Source organism: Agelaius tricolor, unplaced genomic scaffold (genome assembly GCF_023055355.1).
Source record: "Agelaius tricolor isolate 1412-34295 unplaced genomic scaffold, bAgeTri1.0.p SCAF_10, whole genome shotgun sequence".
NCBI lineage: Eukaryota > Metazoa > Chordata > Aves > Passeriformes > Icteridae > Agelaius > Agelaius tricolor.
This window is the reverse complement of record NW_027269270.1, coordinates 20,662,953-20,679,901: the sequence shown is the minus strand read 5'-3', so window position 1 is coordinate 20,679,901 and position 16,949 is coordinate 20,662,953. Positions and strand designations below refer to the sequence as shown.

The following is a 16,949-nucleotide window of genomic DNA, read 5'->3' as shown; positions in this document are numbered from 1 at the left end:
CTGGGGAGGGGGCGACGACACTCGCCCCGGGGAACGGGGGCCGGATGCCGCCCCGCGGGAGGAGAGGTGCCCGCGGAAGGGGACTCGCTGCTCCTCACCGCCCTCCGTGCCTCGGCAGCTCAGCGGCCCCGTCCCGGACGATGGAGAACTACCACGTCCTGGAAGTGATCGGCGAAGGGTCCTTCGGGCGCGTGTACAAGGGGCGCCGGAAGCACAGCGCCCAGGTGAGGGGACAGGGCTGGGGCTCTGCTGTGTGGGGCCGGGGCTGATTTCTGGTGCCTTTTGAATTCTAAGGCTCTGCCAGGATTTTGGGACTCGGCATCCATTCGGTTTTCTGCTGATGTTCCTGACCAGCTCCAGCTGGCAGTAAGATCTGGATTCAAGGGACATCAGGAGCGACCTCAAGACCTCAAAGCAGAGCCAGCACTAAATTTAGATCCTCTGAAACCCCCAAGACAAGCACCCCATAGCTGGTGCCTGACTATTACTAGGATGAATGCGTTTTCCTCTTAGCAAGTTGAACCTCCCTCCATTTCAATTTGTAATTCCCGTGTCGTCCTCCCACATGCTTCAGTCCCCTCACCATCATGGGTCTCTCTGCTACACCCATTCCAGCCTATTGATGTCTTTCTGGGCCAAACACCTGGCCACAATATTCCCAACATGGTGCACAAGATTAGAAATAAAGGTCAGTAATCACTTTGCTGCAGTTCCTGCCTGTTGGTACAGCCCAGGGTGCTGCTAGTGTTCCTTATTTCCAGGGCACACTGCTGGCTCATGTTCTGCCTGCTGTTCACCCACATCTCAAGGTCGTGTCCCATGTTAGTGTGAAGTGTGAGCACCAGTATTGATGTGCAAGGGCCTGGGGAGAGCCCTAGGTCCAAGTGAACAAATGTCTCATTGTTCTACTCTCTGTGTTCAGCTGGAACCCTGTTTGGGTTAAAAGCAGCCTTTGCCAGGGTGGGTCTGACCAGGAGTCTGGCCTGATCCCAGTTTTTCCTGCTTTGAAAGGTGGTGGCCTTGAAGTTCATCCCCAAGGTGGGGCGGTCTGAGAAGGAGCTGAAGAACCTGCAGCGGGAAATTGAGATTATGAGAGGCCTCCATCACCCCAACATCATCCAGATGCTTGACAGCTTTGAGACTGCCAAGGAGGTGAAGGGGATTACTCCAGACAATGGCTTTTGCTTGACTGGGGAGGGGAACAAGGGCTGTCCCCTGCTGTTGTAGGGACATCTTTCTCAGGAGATGCTGGTGACTTCATCCCAGGGTCTGGTTAGTGTTTTTCAGAGCCCTTTTGTATGTGCTGTGTGGGGAGCCAACACCTGTGTGGGCTGCACTAGGTCATATACAGAGGTGACGGAGCTGACCAGGGGCTGTGTGATGTAGAAAGAGTGGTTTGAGATCACAGGATAAGGGTCACTCTTCACTCATCAGTCTCTTCAGAGAGTGCCTTTTCACTGATTTAAATTCTCATGGATATAATATGATAAGAGAGGATTGAAGACTGTTCTATGTACATAGGAACGTGAAACAAAGTCATTGGACAGCAGATTCAAAACAAGCTCAAGAGGGTGAATCTACCCACTGGGCTTGGCAGTACCATTCTGGGCTTGTCCTGTCCTCCCCTCTTCTCTTGTTTTTGCTGTCTGAGATATGGACAGCTACAAGACCTCTGCCAAGTGCCAGGTCCTTGCTGAAGTGCAGCCATGGGAGCTCTCTTCCATTCCAAGTCCCAGCCCAAGCTGATGGACTTTGCATGATGGCACCCCAACACCTCCCTCAGATTTCTTACCCTGCTTTGTCCTGGTCCCCAGGGCCTGATCTCACCATGTTGCTCTTCCCTCCAGGTGGTGGTAGTGACTGACTACGCAGAGGGAGAGCTCTTCCAGATCCTGGAGGATGATGGGAGCTTGCCTGAGAACCAGGTGTCTATCATTGCAGTGGCCATGCAGTGTTTGCTGCAGGCTAGAGAAAGCAGGACCTGTGTGCCTGCAGGCTGAGGGTCTCTGCTGTGAGCCAGGAGATGTCAGGAGGGTGAGGGTGCCTCTGGGACTTTACCTAGCAGAGCTTCTGAAAAGGATGGAGAGGAGGCCAGGTTGGCATTGTGGGACAGTGGGGTCCTGCAGAGACCTCAGTTTCTCTGTTCCCTTTACAAGGGCCACAGCACTAGACTGCCTTGGCTATTGGCCCACTCCAAGAAACTGCTGGCCCGCAGCTGGGGGTGGTCCCTGCCCCAAACAGAACAAAAGTAGAAGTAGTGTGGGAGCCAGGCTGTAAGGGACCTAGCCCCCGTGGTTGTGCCAGTGAGTGTCACTGTGGCACACAGGGTGAGGTTTCTGTGTCTCTGGCAGGTGCAGACCATCGCTGCCCAACTAATCTCTGCTCTCTATTACCTGCACTCCCACCGCATCCTGCACCGTGACATGAAACCCCAGAACATCCTGCTGGGCAAAGATGGTGTTGTCAAGCTCTGTGACTTTGGGTGAGTTCTGGGGGCCAGCTTGAGGGGAATGCTGGGCCTTGGAGCAGCCAAGGGGTTTCCTGCATGCTGTAGAGGAGTGGGGGCGTGTGGAAGGGGGCCTGGATTCTGTACATATTTAGAGGTTAAGCAGAGAGGGGAGATTTTGTCCTCCAGAGGGAAGAAGTATTGATAAACTCATAGGGAACTTCCTGGGAGCTGCAACAGATGTTTCAGCCTGAACTTGAGATCTGTGCTTTGCTTTGAGCAGGTTTGCCCGTGCCATGAGCATCCACACCATGGTGCTGACGTCCATCAAGGGCACCCCGCTGTACATGTCCCCTGAGCTGGTGGAAGAGCGGCCCTATGACCACACAGCAGACCTGTGGTCTGTGGGCTGCATCCTGTACGAGCTGTTTGTGGGCACTCCTCCCTTCTACACCAACAGCATCTTCCAGCTTGTCAGCCTCATCCTCAAGGACCCTGTCAAATGGCCCATGACCATGAGCCCAGTGTTCAAGGTAAGGGCTGAGGCCCTCTCTGCAGGGTGAGATCTGTTAATGCAGTTTTGGCCTCACCTGCTGCCCTAGTGGGTCACTCTTAGCTTTTATGTCCCCTAGCAGGGACTTCAGAACACAGAAAAGCAATGAGAGCTGGACCTCCTGGAAGGGGAATCCTTATCACTGTTATCAAATGTCTGCTGTCCATAAGCTGGGAAACTGGGTCCAACAGCAGAGGAGTGATTTATTGGGTTGTGAAGGGAAATGTCTTGCCATCTGCCCTAAGCACTAGAGGTACTCCTTTCCCAGAGCTAGGCAGGAAAGGCAGGCCTCCTGGTGCCCTCCCTGAGGGAGACTGGTGGGTACACTGTGCTCACTGGTGGGTGCTGAACATGTATCAGTGATCCTGCTGTTTTGCAGGACTTCCTTCAGGGGTTACTGATGAAGGACCCCCAGGAGCGCCTGTCATGGCCAGAGCTGCTTTCTCACCCCTTCATTGCTGGACGGGTTACTGGTGAGTACTTACTCCTTTTCCAAAACTGTCCAGGTCTGTTTCCTTCTACTACTGTCTGGAGACTGGGAGGAACCTCCCTGCCCTGCTATTTTTACTATCCTGGTCTATGCCTCTCTCCTCTCAGCTTTTTCCAAGCACTGACTCCTAGCTCCTGCTCCTGGTCTTGCTCTGGGTTCCTTGGGATTCCCCTGGGATCTCAAGAGAGATCACTCTCTCTGTGTCCCATGAGAGAGCTGCTGCTGAAGTTCTCCTCTTGCCTCCCCAGTGATTGATGACACAGAAGAGCATGGGATTTCAAACCCCTTCACCATGAAGCTGTCTCCAGAGCTGCAGGCCCTGAAGGAGCAGCAAGTCCATTCCGTGGCCCCCAGGAGCAGCTCATCCAGGATCTTGAGAAAGGCCCAGCAGAAGATGGTTGAAGAGACACAGAAAAAGGTGGAGAAAAGTCTGAGGTTCCCCTGGCTATGTCTCACAGTTAAGGCAAAGGAAGGATACTGAAGTGGGCCCTGGGGGAAAACACAGGAGTACATGGGTCAGGCTGGGGTGTCAGGAACACACAAGGCAGGATGTGGGGTGCTCATGGTGGTGGGGTCTAGGGGACTCATCTGACTGAGTAATCCTGCCCTGACCAAACTTCTCTGCCACCAGGGGCAACTGAAGGCAGGTGATCCATCTATGAAGGATTCTGTCAATGGACATCCTACACCTAGACCTAGAGCAGCATCAGGGAAGGCAGCCCCTGAGGAGAGGGAGCCATTGGCTGCCGCCAATGAGAAGAATCCATATCTCCTGCAAGGAAAGAGCAGCACAGCAGAGTGGGAGTTTGAGGAGTCTCCTCCCACCCCAGGGTGAGGGAGGCAGAGGCTGGGGCAGGAGGAAGAGGGAAAGGAAAGGTCTTTCACTGACTATACTCTTTCCTTGGCCAGGCAGCACAGCTTCTCTCAAGACTATGAGTGGGAGTTTCCTGGAGCAGGTTCCCCTCCACAGCCTGGTGCTGGCAGGGCAGAGCCCTGCAGCAGGCACAGCATTGTGGACCTGGAGACTGAGGTAAGATGGTGTCTTCAGTGAGGACAGCAGGGCCCAGTTGCCAGGGGCTGATAAAGAGACCCTGGGACTGGCAGGGTCTGTGGCACCAGTCCTCTCTCTTCTGTGGCTAGGAGCTGGAGAGTGATGAGGAGTGGCAGCAGCTGATTGAGGACACTGAGGCCTCAGCCATGCAGCTGAGCATGCCTCTGGGCCTGCTGAGGGACCCAGCTTTCCAGCACCGTGTCCGGGACCGCCTGGTAGACTCTGCTCAGCAGGTAAGGGATGGCTGGCCCAGGCAGCTAAGACTGGAGACTTGGATGCTGCCTTCTTCATCAGGATTAGGTTGGAAACATATGGAGAAACCTCAGTTCAGCCAACAAAAAGATCCTCTGCTTCTCCAGGAGTTGGAACTGTCTTGTGCACTTGGCTTGCCATCTGCTCCTCTGCTGTCCCCTGCCTGAATGGGTTGAAGGGCTGCTCCATGGCTGGTGGAGACACCAAAACTGCTGCTCATTATAAGCTCTTCTGCCTTCTCTGTGTCCAGGTGCTGGAAGGGATGCTGGAGGGAGCCTCCCATCTTCGTTCTGTGCTTCGTGTTATTGGCAACCTCCTGTCTACCCAGTGTGATGCTGAGCTGCTGGACCACTTCTGCCAAGAGCTGAATGTGCCTCTGTCCCTGCTGTGTCTAGCCAAGCAGATCCTGGAAAGTCCTGTCACCAGGCAGGTGGGTGTAGAGCCCCAGGGAAATATGGGTGCCTTCCAGCCCTACAGAGTGCTGGTGCTGAGGAGGCCCTGGTGTCCTGCTGGATCTGGCTCACAGGTTCCTCTTCCAGGCACCCTTGGGAAGGGGGAGGTTCTGGTAGGGAAGAATCCTGTTGTAGTGGTGTGGGGATGGTCAGCAGACTATCCCCATTTGTGGTTTCTTTCTGGATTCTGCAGCAGCCCTGGTGTATCGCTGTGCTGACAGACCTCCTCATGGTGACCAAAGTTTATTTCAGCAGTGAATGTAGCCTGGAGGAGAGTGGGCAAAAGGACAGGTAGGGACAACCTTCTGTTCCCTGAGGTCTTGTGTGGCCACTTTGGAGACCACAGGCAGCAGGTGGAAGGGTGGTGCTCATACTGTGCAGCTGGAGTTGTCTCTGTGGGGGAGCATCATGGTCTAAGTGCTTCATGCCATATTGCTGTGCTCACAGAGGAGCACTTTCCTTGAATGGGATTAATTGAAGGAAAGGCACAGCTGACAAGTCCGGTGGTGCTGCCTGCTGACAGCAGCTCACATGTGAGTGTGTGCTGCCTGCTCCATCAGCCAGGGCCATTTGGGCCTGTCCTCACAGCAAGGGGCCATGTTTCTCTGCACTCATCTGTCCCTGCTCTCCCCCCAGCCTGCAGGCTGTTCAGGAGAGTGCTGACTGCTTCCTGGCCCTGCTGCCGGAGCTGCTGGCTGTGCCTGTCGACAGTGAGATGAGACTCTGCCAGCAAAGCCTCCTGGTAAGGGTGCTCCCATCTCCCTCCTTCACACCCTCTGCCCCCCGGGGACAGAAGCCATGGGGGTGTCTGTGTATGTTGGAGGAACACAGCCTGAGGACCCTGCTCCTAACTATGGGGTCTGATGTGTTCTTGTCAGGGCAGGCTGTCTCACCCATTGGGGTTTTTGTGGGGAATTGCATACCAAAGAAGGTCTCTGAAGGGGCACTTTCACTGGCCTTACCATTCTGGTGTGGCTTTACTAGCTGAGTCAATGGCAGGTGCAGCCCCTTGTACACACACTGGCACAAAAAGTGTCACTTCACCAGACATACCCCTGGCTCTGCTGCCAAGAGTTCTGCTGCTGGGATTGTGCTGGGTGGGTACAGCAGGTTCTCAGCATTGGAGTATGATTCACATGTGGCTTGGGCAAGAGATGCATACAGGCTTGCATTTGATATCTTTTAGCCTTTGTTTTTGAGCTGCATGTTTTAGCATCAGAGTCAGCAAGAGCAAAAATAGCTGTTGGGCATGCTCTGCCAGGCTGTGATAGAGGTGAGAAGGGACATGTGCCTCCATGTGTACCCCTCACTTTGGCAGCATGCAGGCACATGTGGGTCCCATACAGTAACCTGGCTGGAGTGGACATTTGGAGGTCCCTGAAGTTCCAGCATGAGTCCTTCTCCCATCTCTGCTGTCCTCCCACAGCTTCCTCCTGTGCTGTCCTTTTCTTTCCTCTCAAACTCAGTCTGCAGTGATGGCAACCCCTGTGTCTCCCCCAGTGCTTCACCCAGCTCTGTGAGAGCCTGGACACGACAGACCCTTCTATCTCTGCACACTTCTACACCAGGCTGCAAGAGGAGCATCAGCCCCTGCTGAACAGACTCCTTCAAGGATCCATCTCAGAGCAGCCTGCTCTTCGAGGTAGCAGTGGTAGCAGCTCACCACCTCTTCCTGGGGTTTCTTCTCCTTCCTCCCCTTGGGCTCCATCAGAGCACTGACGGCCATTGTAGTGCTGTTGGCCAGAAGAGGTGGCTGAAATTTATCTGTCCAGACCCCTGCTAACTTGGGCTCTCCTCCCTCAATCCCAGATCTCACCCTCCTTATGTCACAAGCCTGACTTTTTCTCTCTTGCCATCCAACCCTACCCTGCTGCCCCTCAGCACCTTTAGCACAATGACTCCCCAGCTCTGCCTCTGTGCAGGTGCAGCAGTGGAAGGCAAGTCAGCCTATGACCAGAGCCCATGTGTGGCAGACCTCTTCCTGGCTGCATTGGCTGCTGCATGCAGCATCCCCCTGGAGAGAAACAGCTGTCGGGAAGCCAAGCAGCAGGTCAGACCAGCTCTCTCTACAGGGTGAAGAGGTGTGGTCCTCCCAGGGACAGCAGCCTTTTCTAGGAGGATCCCTTTCCCCACAGTAGAGTGGAGGGCTGGGATCCTCTGGCTGTATTGACTGTAGGGCTCATATTTGTGGGCTGCCAACCTCTCCAGCCAACAGGTGACCTTAGGAATGTAAGGATTCTTGAATTAATTAAGAGACTCAAACTTAGGATCTCAACTGTGAGATGGACTAAGCAAAGAACTAGGCAACGGAGGGAGAATGTGAAGAATTCTTTTATTACAGTGATATGAACTGTAGGAAATCTGAAATTGAAGGGGCAGTAAGTGGGAAAACAATTACAGGTTTACATTTGATTCTTTAACTCTGAGTCAACAAGGAGGGAAGCAAAGGAGAAATTTTACCTTGCTCATCTCAACTCTGGGACTGTGCATCAAAGCCATGCTAGATAGGCATCCCTTAGTGACACAGGCAAGATGTAGGAAGCAGATGCTTTCTTTCATTAAATTGTTGCTAGCATTAAACTCTTCTAGTCTGGGTAGTGCTTCAGGTGCCCAGAGTGCAAAACAGGCTGATTTCTGCAGGTTGCTCACGCAGTAGTTGAAAACCTTATGGAAGGAGAGAGTCAGCAGCTTGCAAGACTGCTGGGGAGACTGGAGGGCCCAGGCTGCTCCTTGAACATCCTGAAGGTAATGGCACAGTCCTTTTATCTGGCTCTGCCCAGAGATGCCTGGGCCTTTGCTCTGGAATTAAGAGCATGGTGAAGAGGGAACTGTGAGCTTAGCCCTCAATGGCTCCCATCTGCCTGGTGTCAGTTGTTGAATAAATGAGCCCATGGTAGCCATGGGGTGGAACCTGTCTGCAGGGGCTGGTGGCATCTCTCCCCTCTGCCTTGCAGATCCTCTATGCTGGCTGCCATGCCTACCCGAACCTGTGCCAGCACCTGGGAAGGAACCAACCTCTGTGGGGTTCCCTCATACAGCTCTTGAAGGGTGAGGTAGGACTGACCACAGCCCTGGTGGAGGGGTAGGAGTGTGGGCAAGCAGGATGCATTCCTCTGAGCTCTGGTCAGATGAATCTGTGGGGGTGGAGGAGTTTTGGGGAGTTTAATCGGAAGAGTGCAGTTCTCCTCCAGGGCCCAGAAACACCTCCTCCTTCCTTGCTATGACTTCTGTTCCTTTGGTAGGTCCCTGTGGTGGAGGTGACCCAGGAGGCAGCCTGTGAAGCCTCTCTGTACCTGCTGGCCCTGCTCACCCTGCAGCTTCAGGCATCCCCTCCCAGGTAAGCAGACACTTTCACTCATGGGTGGGAGAGGAACATGCCCTGCCCTGAACAGCATTCTGTCCTGCACACTGCCTGGAGCTGGGAACCTGGTCCCACTGATCCCTCTGACCCAGACACACCAGCAGAATGCTGGGCAGTGTGAGTGGGTGCTGGGGATGTGGTGAGGAGGATCCAGTGCAGACAAGGAGGTTCTGTGAACCAGGGCTCCTCCTGAAATGTGGCTGCATCCCACCGGTGTGGATTTGGATGCTGCTGTTCTGCATGATGTGAAGCTGTGGGAACATAGTGCTTCTCTCCTGGTCCCTGCATTTCAGGTGTGAGGAGATGGTTGCCCTGGCTGTGGATCTCATCACCCAGTCTCCTGTTGTTTCCCTTGTGGTAAGCCACCGCCCCTTGCCAGAGCTACTACTGAGAGCCTTGCAGACCCCTGCATCCCATTTGGGCCTTACTGTTCCTCACTCAGGGTGGGATGAGGCCAAGGGATGAAGGGTCAGTAGAGCAGATGGAAAGTCCCAAAGGTGCTGAACTCTCCTTGTCCCACAGGGTGCTGCAGCATTTCTCCTGGCACAGCTCAGTCAGCATGGGGTGGCTTTGGAGCTCAAGAGAGAAAAGATCCTACCAGTGGTAACAAATGCACTGACTGCACCTGCTGAGGTATGGGATGGGGACAGAGAAGCTGGGGACCCATGCATACCCCACGGCAGAGGTGTGCAAAGATGGGCTCAGAAGGGTGCAAGTGTGATGTTGCTTCCCACGAGCCCAGCACCCAGCTTCAGAGTGTCTCCCATTCTCTTACAGCTGCAGCTCCCCCTGCCAATGGATGCTGGTCTCTATGATGGGTTGTTTTTCCTCCTACTGAAACTCCTTGAACAGGTACCAGTCTAGCCATCTCCTCTGCCTGGTCTCTGCCAAAAGGTGTGGGGGCAAAGAGGCCTGAATGCACATTGGTAATGAGGCTTAGGGAAATCAAGAACTGTGCAGTTTTGGCTGCACAACCCCATGAAAGTCACCTTGTGTCCCTGCAGGGCTGATGGGAGAGTGGTGGGTGGGGAGGGGTGATCCATGGGCACACTGGAGTGAAGGAGGGCAGAGATGCCCTGGGACTGACACTGCTGAAAGGAGCAGCAGGACGCCTGGCCCATGGGTGTCTAGCCCTGACCTTCAGAGGACCATGGGACTGGCAGAGCCATGTATCAGAACCCTGGGGAGCCATGGAGGACCTTGAAGGCCTCTGACCTCTGCCTCTCTGCCTCTAGGAGGATGTAGTCTTGGAGCAGGGCTTTGCTTCCTCTGAGCTATGGAGCCTGGTCTGGCATTGTGTTGCTGTGGTTCTTCATGTGGGCACCACCGGTGCAGTGCTGGAGGGAGATCCACCCCCAAGTGCTGGTCACCCCATGGCAGAACCAGACTGGAACCTCCTTTCCCCTCAAGGTAGGAGCTGTGGGACAGCAGGGCATCTGCCTTGGACCCTGCTTCACATCCTTCCATGTCTGTCCCTCTCCACATTTGTTCCCTGAGGCCAGAGGACTCAGGTGGTTTTTTTGAGGATTGCAGTGTCTGCTGGGGAGAGAGGGCTGGGCTGGCCCATGCTGTGCCCAGTTGGCAGCAGCTCAGCTGAGCTGGCTGTGGAGGAGCAAAAAGATGTCTATACTGCAGGGAATGTCCACTCTGGCAGGTGTGACCACCTGGGTGGAGATTTTCCTGTTTTGGGCAGGGAATCACAGAATCTACCGTGGAGCAGCCTTCAGGTAGCACAGACAGAAGTGAAGGAACTTTACAGCCTTCTCTAGCTTTGCCCTTCTGCCTGCTGTTTTCTCTGCAGGAACCCTGTTATTCCTCAGCTTGGCCCTCAGCATCTTCACTCGTGAGTCCCACCAGTGTCTGCCTCAGCTCACCCAGTCCCATGGCGTCCTCATGCTGACACTGAAGAGACTGCTGTCCCCTGGCTTCCTGGCATGCATGGCACAGATGTGAGTTGTGGCAAGGGCTGAAGTGGGCAGAGCTCAGCTGCTGAATGGGGCATGGACATGAGCACACCAAGGGCTGAGAAGTTCCTGACCTGGAACTTGCAGAGCCTCTCCTTAGTGCCTGGCACAGGGAATGCCCTTTGCCCCTTGTCCTAAGGTTTTTCTGATCATCTCTGTATTAAGCCCTCTCTCTTTCACAAATTCAGGCAAGCAGGAAAGGATGGGGACCCTGAGGTTGTCCCAGATGTGGTCATCCAGGTCTGCCAGCTCCTCTCTTTCCCTTTTGCCCTGGATGTGGATAAAGACACTTTAGCACTGATTATGGAGGCTGTGAGAGATACCCAGATCCCTGCCCAGCTGCTGCAGGTACTCTCTTGGCCCTATGTTCCTCCTTCCCCCCATACTGTGGTGATCCCTTCCTACACTGCAGTCCTCAATGCATGGCACCACTTCACATCCTGTTGGCAGCATGCAAGGATGTCATTTGGGTGCTATGCAGCCCTTGGAGAAGCTGGACTGGCTGCTAAGCTTGCACTGACCTGCTGGCTGCCTTCAGCTGCTGCTTGGCTCGGCTCATGTGTGAGCACAGTGCACTCAGCAGTGCTGTCTGTCTTTCTGTCTTAGGTCTGCGCTCACCATCTGCCCTTCTCGTTCACCGAGCTCCCCATGGGCCTCTTGTGCCAATTTGTGGTGTCTGATATACAGGTCATAGACCAAGTGGTGAGGGAAGCTGCTGCCTCAGAGCACATTGTTGCCTTCTTGAAGTCTGTCTTGTCCTCAGACAATGTTATACTCACAAGTGACCTCCTGTCTCTCCTGACCCACGTGGCCCGGGTCTGTTCAGAGCACCTGCCCTTTCTCCAGAGGATCCTGAGGGACTCAGATGTGGCTGACCAGCCACTGACCTACCTGCTCAGCCACAAGCAACACCTGATACGGGCCAGAACCTGCAACTTGTTGGGCAACCTGCTCCGGCACAGCTTTTCTCCAGCGCTGGAGAGCCAGCCGGGTTGGCTGGAGAGGCTGCTGGAGTGCCTGTGGGACCCGGAGAGCAGCGTGCGCAGGGCAGCCACCTTTGCAGTGGGCAACGCCGCCTGCCACGCGTCCTGCCCGGCGGGGATGCTGGGCCGGGCCGTGCCCGCGCTGATCCGGCTGCTGAGCGACTCGCGGGCCCAGACGTGCCACAACGCGGCCCTGGCCCTCAGCAACCTGGGCCAGCGCGGGGAGGAGCTGCGGGATCTGCTGATCCAGAGCGGGGCCCCCGACCGCCTGCTGCAGGTGACCTGCCAGGACCCGCGGAAGGCCGTGCGGGAGGGAGCCCTCGAGGCACTGCGAGCCCTCAGCCAGTACCCGGGGATCCAGCAGGTACTGCACGGGGACCTCGGCTCCTTTGGGGAACCTGATGGAGCTGTAGGGACAAGGGTCAAGCTGGTGGGTGACTCCTGTCCCTCTCTTGGCTGTGCAGGTCCTGCTGTCCCTCAAAGCCACCGAGAGGCTGGCCGCGCTGGCCGCAGTCAGTCCCCAGTCGCCTTTTGCCCGGCACGGCGAGCCGCTCTTCCGCCGCCGGTGCGAGCAGCTCCTCCGCCGCCTCGCAGCTCCGCCGGGCCGCGCGGAGCCCAGCCCGCTGTCGCCGCGTACCGGCGCTGAGCGGTGACGCCCGGGCATCCCGGGACGCCATGGACGCTTCCTTCACCCTCCTCAGGCTCCAGCCGGACCTTCTTTGCAACCCGCATTGTCCGCCTGAGGGGGGCTCTACCCGGCCGTCTTTATCCGGGGTGCCCCTCGCGGGAAGCCGGCCCTGACAAAATGCCCGTTCCTTCTGTAACCGTGCGTCTCCCCCCGGCTCCCGGAGCCCCGCCCGCCGGGCTCCGCCGCGCCGCCAGGGGGCGGCACAGCCCGCGCCGCGCTGGCTGCCAGGAGCTGTAGTCACGTGGGCCCGCCGGCTCCCCATGGTAACGGCGGCGGCGGGTCCGGCGGGCCCGGGCGGGCGGTGAGTATGGCGGCGTTGCCGGCCTGTGGAGCGGGGCTTTGCTCCCCCTGTGTCTCCCTGGGTTGCACCCTCAGAGTTCCCCCACTGGGGCGTAGGGCCCTTATCCCCCCGCGTTGCCTCCCCGGTTCCTCTGTCCCATAGCCGTGCCCGGGCCCCGAGGAGGCACCTCGCTGTCGCCCGGGCCTGCTCGCGGGGCTCGCCACGGCCTTGCCCCGTGACACCGTGGGGCTGGGGGGCGGTTCGGGAACGCTCTGTAGCGAGACATGCTGGGGTTGGCGGCCTGGGCGGCGCTCCGGCGCCAGGATAGAGCATCCTGGTAGCAGCTTCGGCATCAAAGTCTTTCACTTGGAGAAATGAGACACACAGCGTGTTCCTCGGGCGAGCGGCAGCGAAGGAAGGGCTGGCTCCCCAGCCACCCACGGCCCCAGGGAGCCTCTCCAACGCTACTTGGAGTATTAGGATGGAGCTGGGATCGACCAGGCCCAGGTGGAGTGCTGGGACATCCTGGCTGTCCATCCTTTCACTGGGGTCTTGGCTTGGCTGCTCTTGTGTTGTAAAAAGGACCGTTGAGTCTGAAAGATGAAAGGCAGAGCTGAGTTGAGACAAGCCTGGAGTATTTCCTGAATGCCTCCAGAGTTTGGTCAGGGAATGAGGAGTGAAGGTGTGGGGAAACCTTGTGGCATTGTGCCAGCCTCCTGTGCATGTCTGTGGATGTCTCATGGGAGGCAGAGTTCAGCCCCACAGCTATACATCAAAACCCTGCCGACATGACCCCCCAAGGCTTGCCTGTCTTTCTTATTGTGGTGTTCTCCTCACGGAATGGGCAGATGACATCTAGTGACTCCCGGATAGTTTGGGGGAATTTACAGTCGATTGTTTGCCCTATTATAGTTTTATAGAATAATATTTCCACAATTCTTACTGTTTGTACCCAGCAGATAGCATTTCTCTGTCCCTTGATTGCTCTCTTGCTTGCAGTTGTGTTAGGTAAAGTTGGTTGATGACAATTGCCCCCTCCCACACCTCAGTCGGGGGGTCCTTCAGCACAGTAGGGATTGTATTTCAAGGAGGAGCTGAGGGGACAAATGTCACCATCCCCACATAACAGCGCCTGCGTGGAGATGTCAGATCACTGACACAGGTTGGGGGCTTTGGCTGCTGTACCAGCCTGGCTGGGTGCCACTCCTTGACATTTCCCAAGTTGCTGCCATGCATCAGGTCTGGGAGTATTTGGCAGCTTCTCACCTTGAGTCTGTTTCTTCCCCACTCCTGAGCCCTGAGAGATTGCTGTATGGAGTGAGGGTTTTGCAGTGGCTTCAGAAGAATTTTTCCCAGCCCTGTCAGGACATGGAAGAGTCCTCAGCACATACTAAAGGACAAATCTGGGAACCTTTTCTTCCAATTGCAGCTATGTTTCAGTAAAAAGTATCAAGAACAGAAGGTGGGCTAAGAAATTATGTGTCTTGAACTAATTGGGTAGTTCTTGTCTCCTTGCTGTATGTTGATATTTTATACTTGTTTCACTCACTCAAAATCCTCCACTTCTATTTTTCTACTAAGGGCTAGTCAGCCTAAGACCAGATGGAGCTGTGCTGACTGCCCTCACATCCTACACTGGTGGCCAAACTCATCCCAGGTCTTGCCACGTAATTCTCTTTTGTCCCATCATGGAGCTCAATTGAAAATGCTGTCCCTTCAGTCTGGATCTTCAGGAATGGGCTGGAGGCCTCCATGGTGAAAGGCTGTTAAACACCCACCTGGTTTAGCTTGTTGCTTTTAACCCAGACTTGTTTCTCTGCTCTTGTTTGTGCTGCAGTACAACTGCTTCTGTTGCCCATATGATGAAAAAGTACAAATTGGGTGGGAGCAAGGGCAGGCACTTGCCAGCTTCACTGCTGGGGAAACAGAGCTGCATGATCTGCTGTCAGTGTGCACTGCATCTGCCTCAGGGCCTGGGGAGTCTGCCAGGGAGAAAAGTTGATATCCTTTGACAGCAATAGGAGCTCCATGCTCTGCCCTTTGCTGTGGCCCCTGCACTGTCCAGTCATGGCCAGGTCTGAGCACTGAGGTGAGCCCTTTTTCTGAAGTGTCCTTGGTGCACTCAAGCTATAGCCCTGGATTTTCTGCCTGTTGTGCCAGAGTTCCCCACCTCATCTGGCAACTGTGCTTCAATGCCCTTAGAGTGATAGGAAAGTCCCTTGTGAAGTCAAGCAAGGAGCCTTCAGTCTCCAGCCCACTCTGTGTGTGCATGGAGGGAGGCATTTGCTGCAGCACAGGGTGAGGTGCTGGCTGGATTGCAGCTCTCCCGTGGCTTGCTCCAGCATCCTGCTGTCTCTGAGGTCTCCTCCACCTTGGGAACAGGAACACACACCTGAGCTACTCTATTTCTCTTGCAGGGCAGTGCTCTGCTTAGGTAAAGGGTCTTTTCAGGCAGCCATAGACTCCTCATACTTCCTCTATTCAGTGTGGAGTGGAGTTCAGCACCACAGCTGATGAATGGAAATGACCAACGCTGGCACAAATGTAATCCTGGCATGCAGGTGGAATTTGCTGATGCATCCTCACAGAGGTTGATTTCTCACTGTTTTTTTGTTTTGTTTCTTTTTTTTTTTTTGTTTTTGACCTGAGTGGCCACGCAAAAACTTGACGTCTTGATTGGGACAGAAATTGGTTGTCATCCTCTGGATTTGCACACAAAATGTGGTTCTGCAAGGATTGCAGTGAAGCTGAGAGGGAACAGTGATGCTTAACTGTGTGGCAAAGCAGCACACCAGGCTGATGTACCCAAGAGCATCTCTGCAGTGGCCAAGCTGCCTCTGAACTGTGTTGTCCTCTTGGACAAATTGTGGCCAGCAACACCCTCTGCTCTTCAGCTTGAACTTGCTGGTGGCCTCAGGTGCTTTGGCTTGGTGTGTGGCTGCCCTTGAGGCCACTAGTTTCTTGGAGCTGACGGTGGGGAGGGAGGGCTGTTTCCATGCTGTTGAAACACAAGTTTGTACCTAGCTACGAGCTGTTGGAGCACTTCTAGGCACTCAGTTTGTTTCAGATCAATGTTGTTGATCTTGTTCAAAGTTTTAAATTTTTGCAGGGATACAAACCCTTATTTGTAAATGTATTTTTGTTTTAAAACCTGTTTGTTTTGCATTGTTGTTAACTTGCTTGTTCAAGCTTTAATCAAAAGTCCCAGAGCTGCAAGTGAGGAACTTGGTGTAAACTCAGGTCTTGTTTAGAAAAATGTGTTATCCTTTTTAATAATAAAGAACAGAATACAATATGCACCCTGCAATGGCATAGAAAACAATAGCAATTGCAGTTGTCTAATCTCTCTTCCTTGTGATTTCAGGCTGTGTGTGGCTGACAACACGTTATCAGGTCAGCTTGCAGTGCATACATTTACATCTTGTTATTTTAAGTGTATCACCAAGCTGCACTTTAAATAACCTCCACAGCCAAACTCTTCTAACAGTGGGATGATGTGCACACCTGGGCTCTTGAGGTCTTGTCCTTTCCTGTTTGGAAGAGGGCTGTGAGGAGCTGCCACGCTGCCATTAGAGGAACACATGCTGCACTGGGACTCAGGCTGGAAGAAGGGGTTTTGACTGCTGCATACTGGGGTGTGCAGAGGCTGGGCACATGTTGGCCCTGTGCTCTAGTGATGTCACATTTGTACAGGCTGTGGCAGTGCTCCAGCTGACCTCCCAACACTTGCAAGCAAGCTGTGTGGCAATAAAAGGTGCTGGCAGAGTAATTGTGCAGCTGTATAGTCACTCCAACAGTGACAGCTTTGGCCTCTGTGTTGTGTGTCAATAAGTCCAAGCCAAAATCCATTAATTACTTGGTTGAGTTTAAATTCCAGCCTGGCCACTTCACCCAGGGCTTTTCCTAGCTCATGTTTCTACAATAAAATTTCAAGAGTGTTATTTTATTGCCGTTGTGAGATGCAGAACAGACCCCAGCTCCTTTCTCATAGAGTTGGGTTGGCAGAACTAGGGATTGCATCAAGCTGTGACCTTTGTCCATCCCAAAATTCCAGCTGAATTAAACATAAAGGGAAAGCTTCCCTGATGGTAACCAGCAGGGATTTACCCTGGGGCAGGTGACATGTTTCCTACCCAGAGCTACAGAGATGTGGCAGCTGCTGTCCTGTTGTGACCACAGCCTGGCACGTGAAGGTGCCTCCCTCCATCTCCATCAGGTCTCCTGGATGCTCAGCAGCTGCTTTGTCAAGCTGTCCTTGCAGTAAGGATGGGATACAGTTTTCAGGTGGGCATTAGAGTTGGCTGTGCTGGCGTGCAGGAGGTGTGAATGGGGGGAAGGACAGGCAGCATGGACTGGTGCTATCAGTCTGGATGCATCCTGACCTGCCTCCTGTGAGGGCATCTTCCTTTCATCCTTCCTGCCCCTACCT

At 54.5% G+C, this 16,949-nt stretch overlaps 2 protein-coding genes across 4 annotated transcripts in view; both read left to right on the top strand.

Annotated features, from left to right (window-relative positions):
* The first annotated feature begins 44 nt into the window (after positions 1-44).
* Positions 45-15,848, top strand: STK36 (serine/threonine kinase 36). The gene is made up of 26 exons (XM_071435147.1): positions 45-224; positions 1,012-1,152; positions 1,848-1,925; positions 2,352-2,482; positions 2,730-2,979; positions 3,379-3,472; positions 3,738-3,907; positions 4,121-4,320; positions 4,399-4,519; positions 4,630-4,773; positions 5,043-5,222; positions 5,438-5,535; positions 5,881-5,986; positions 6,745-6,886; positions 7,167-7,294; positions 7,885-7,989; positions 8,199-8,297; positions 8,487-8,581; positions 8,899-8,962; positions 9,128-9,238; positions 9,383-9,457; positions 9,841-10,015; positions 10,407-10,554; positions 10,758-10,917; positions 11,176-11,916; positions 12,017-15,848. Exons 1-26 carry the CDS (start codon positions 45-47, stop codon positions 12,203-12,205), a joined length of 4,125 nt encoding a protein of 1,374 aa, XP_071291248.1. The 3' UTR covers positions 12,206-15,848.
* Positions 12,260-16,949, top strand: part of TTLL4 (tubulin tyrosine ligase like 4) — a 27,217-nt gene continuing 22,527 nt past the window's right edge. The window contains exon 1 of one of the 3 annotated variants that reach the window (XR_011680399.1): positions 12,260-12,541. The gene's annotated coding sequence lies outside the window, so the exon portion shown is untranslated. The remainder of the gene's footprint in view (positions 12,542-16,949) is intronic. The other 2 variants (XM_071435150.1, XM_071435149.1) reach the window with 2 other exon arrangements.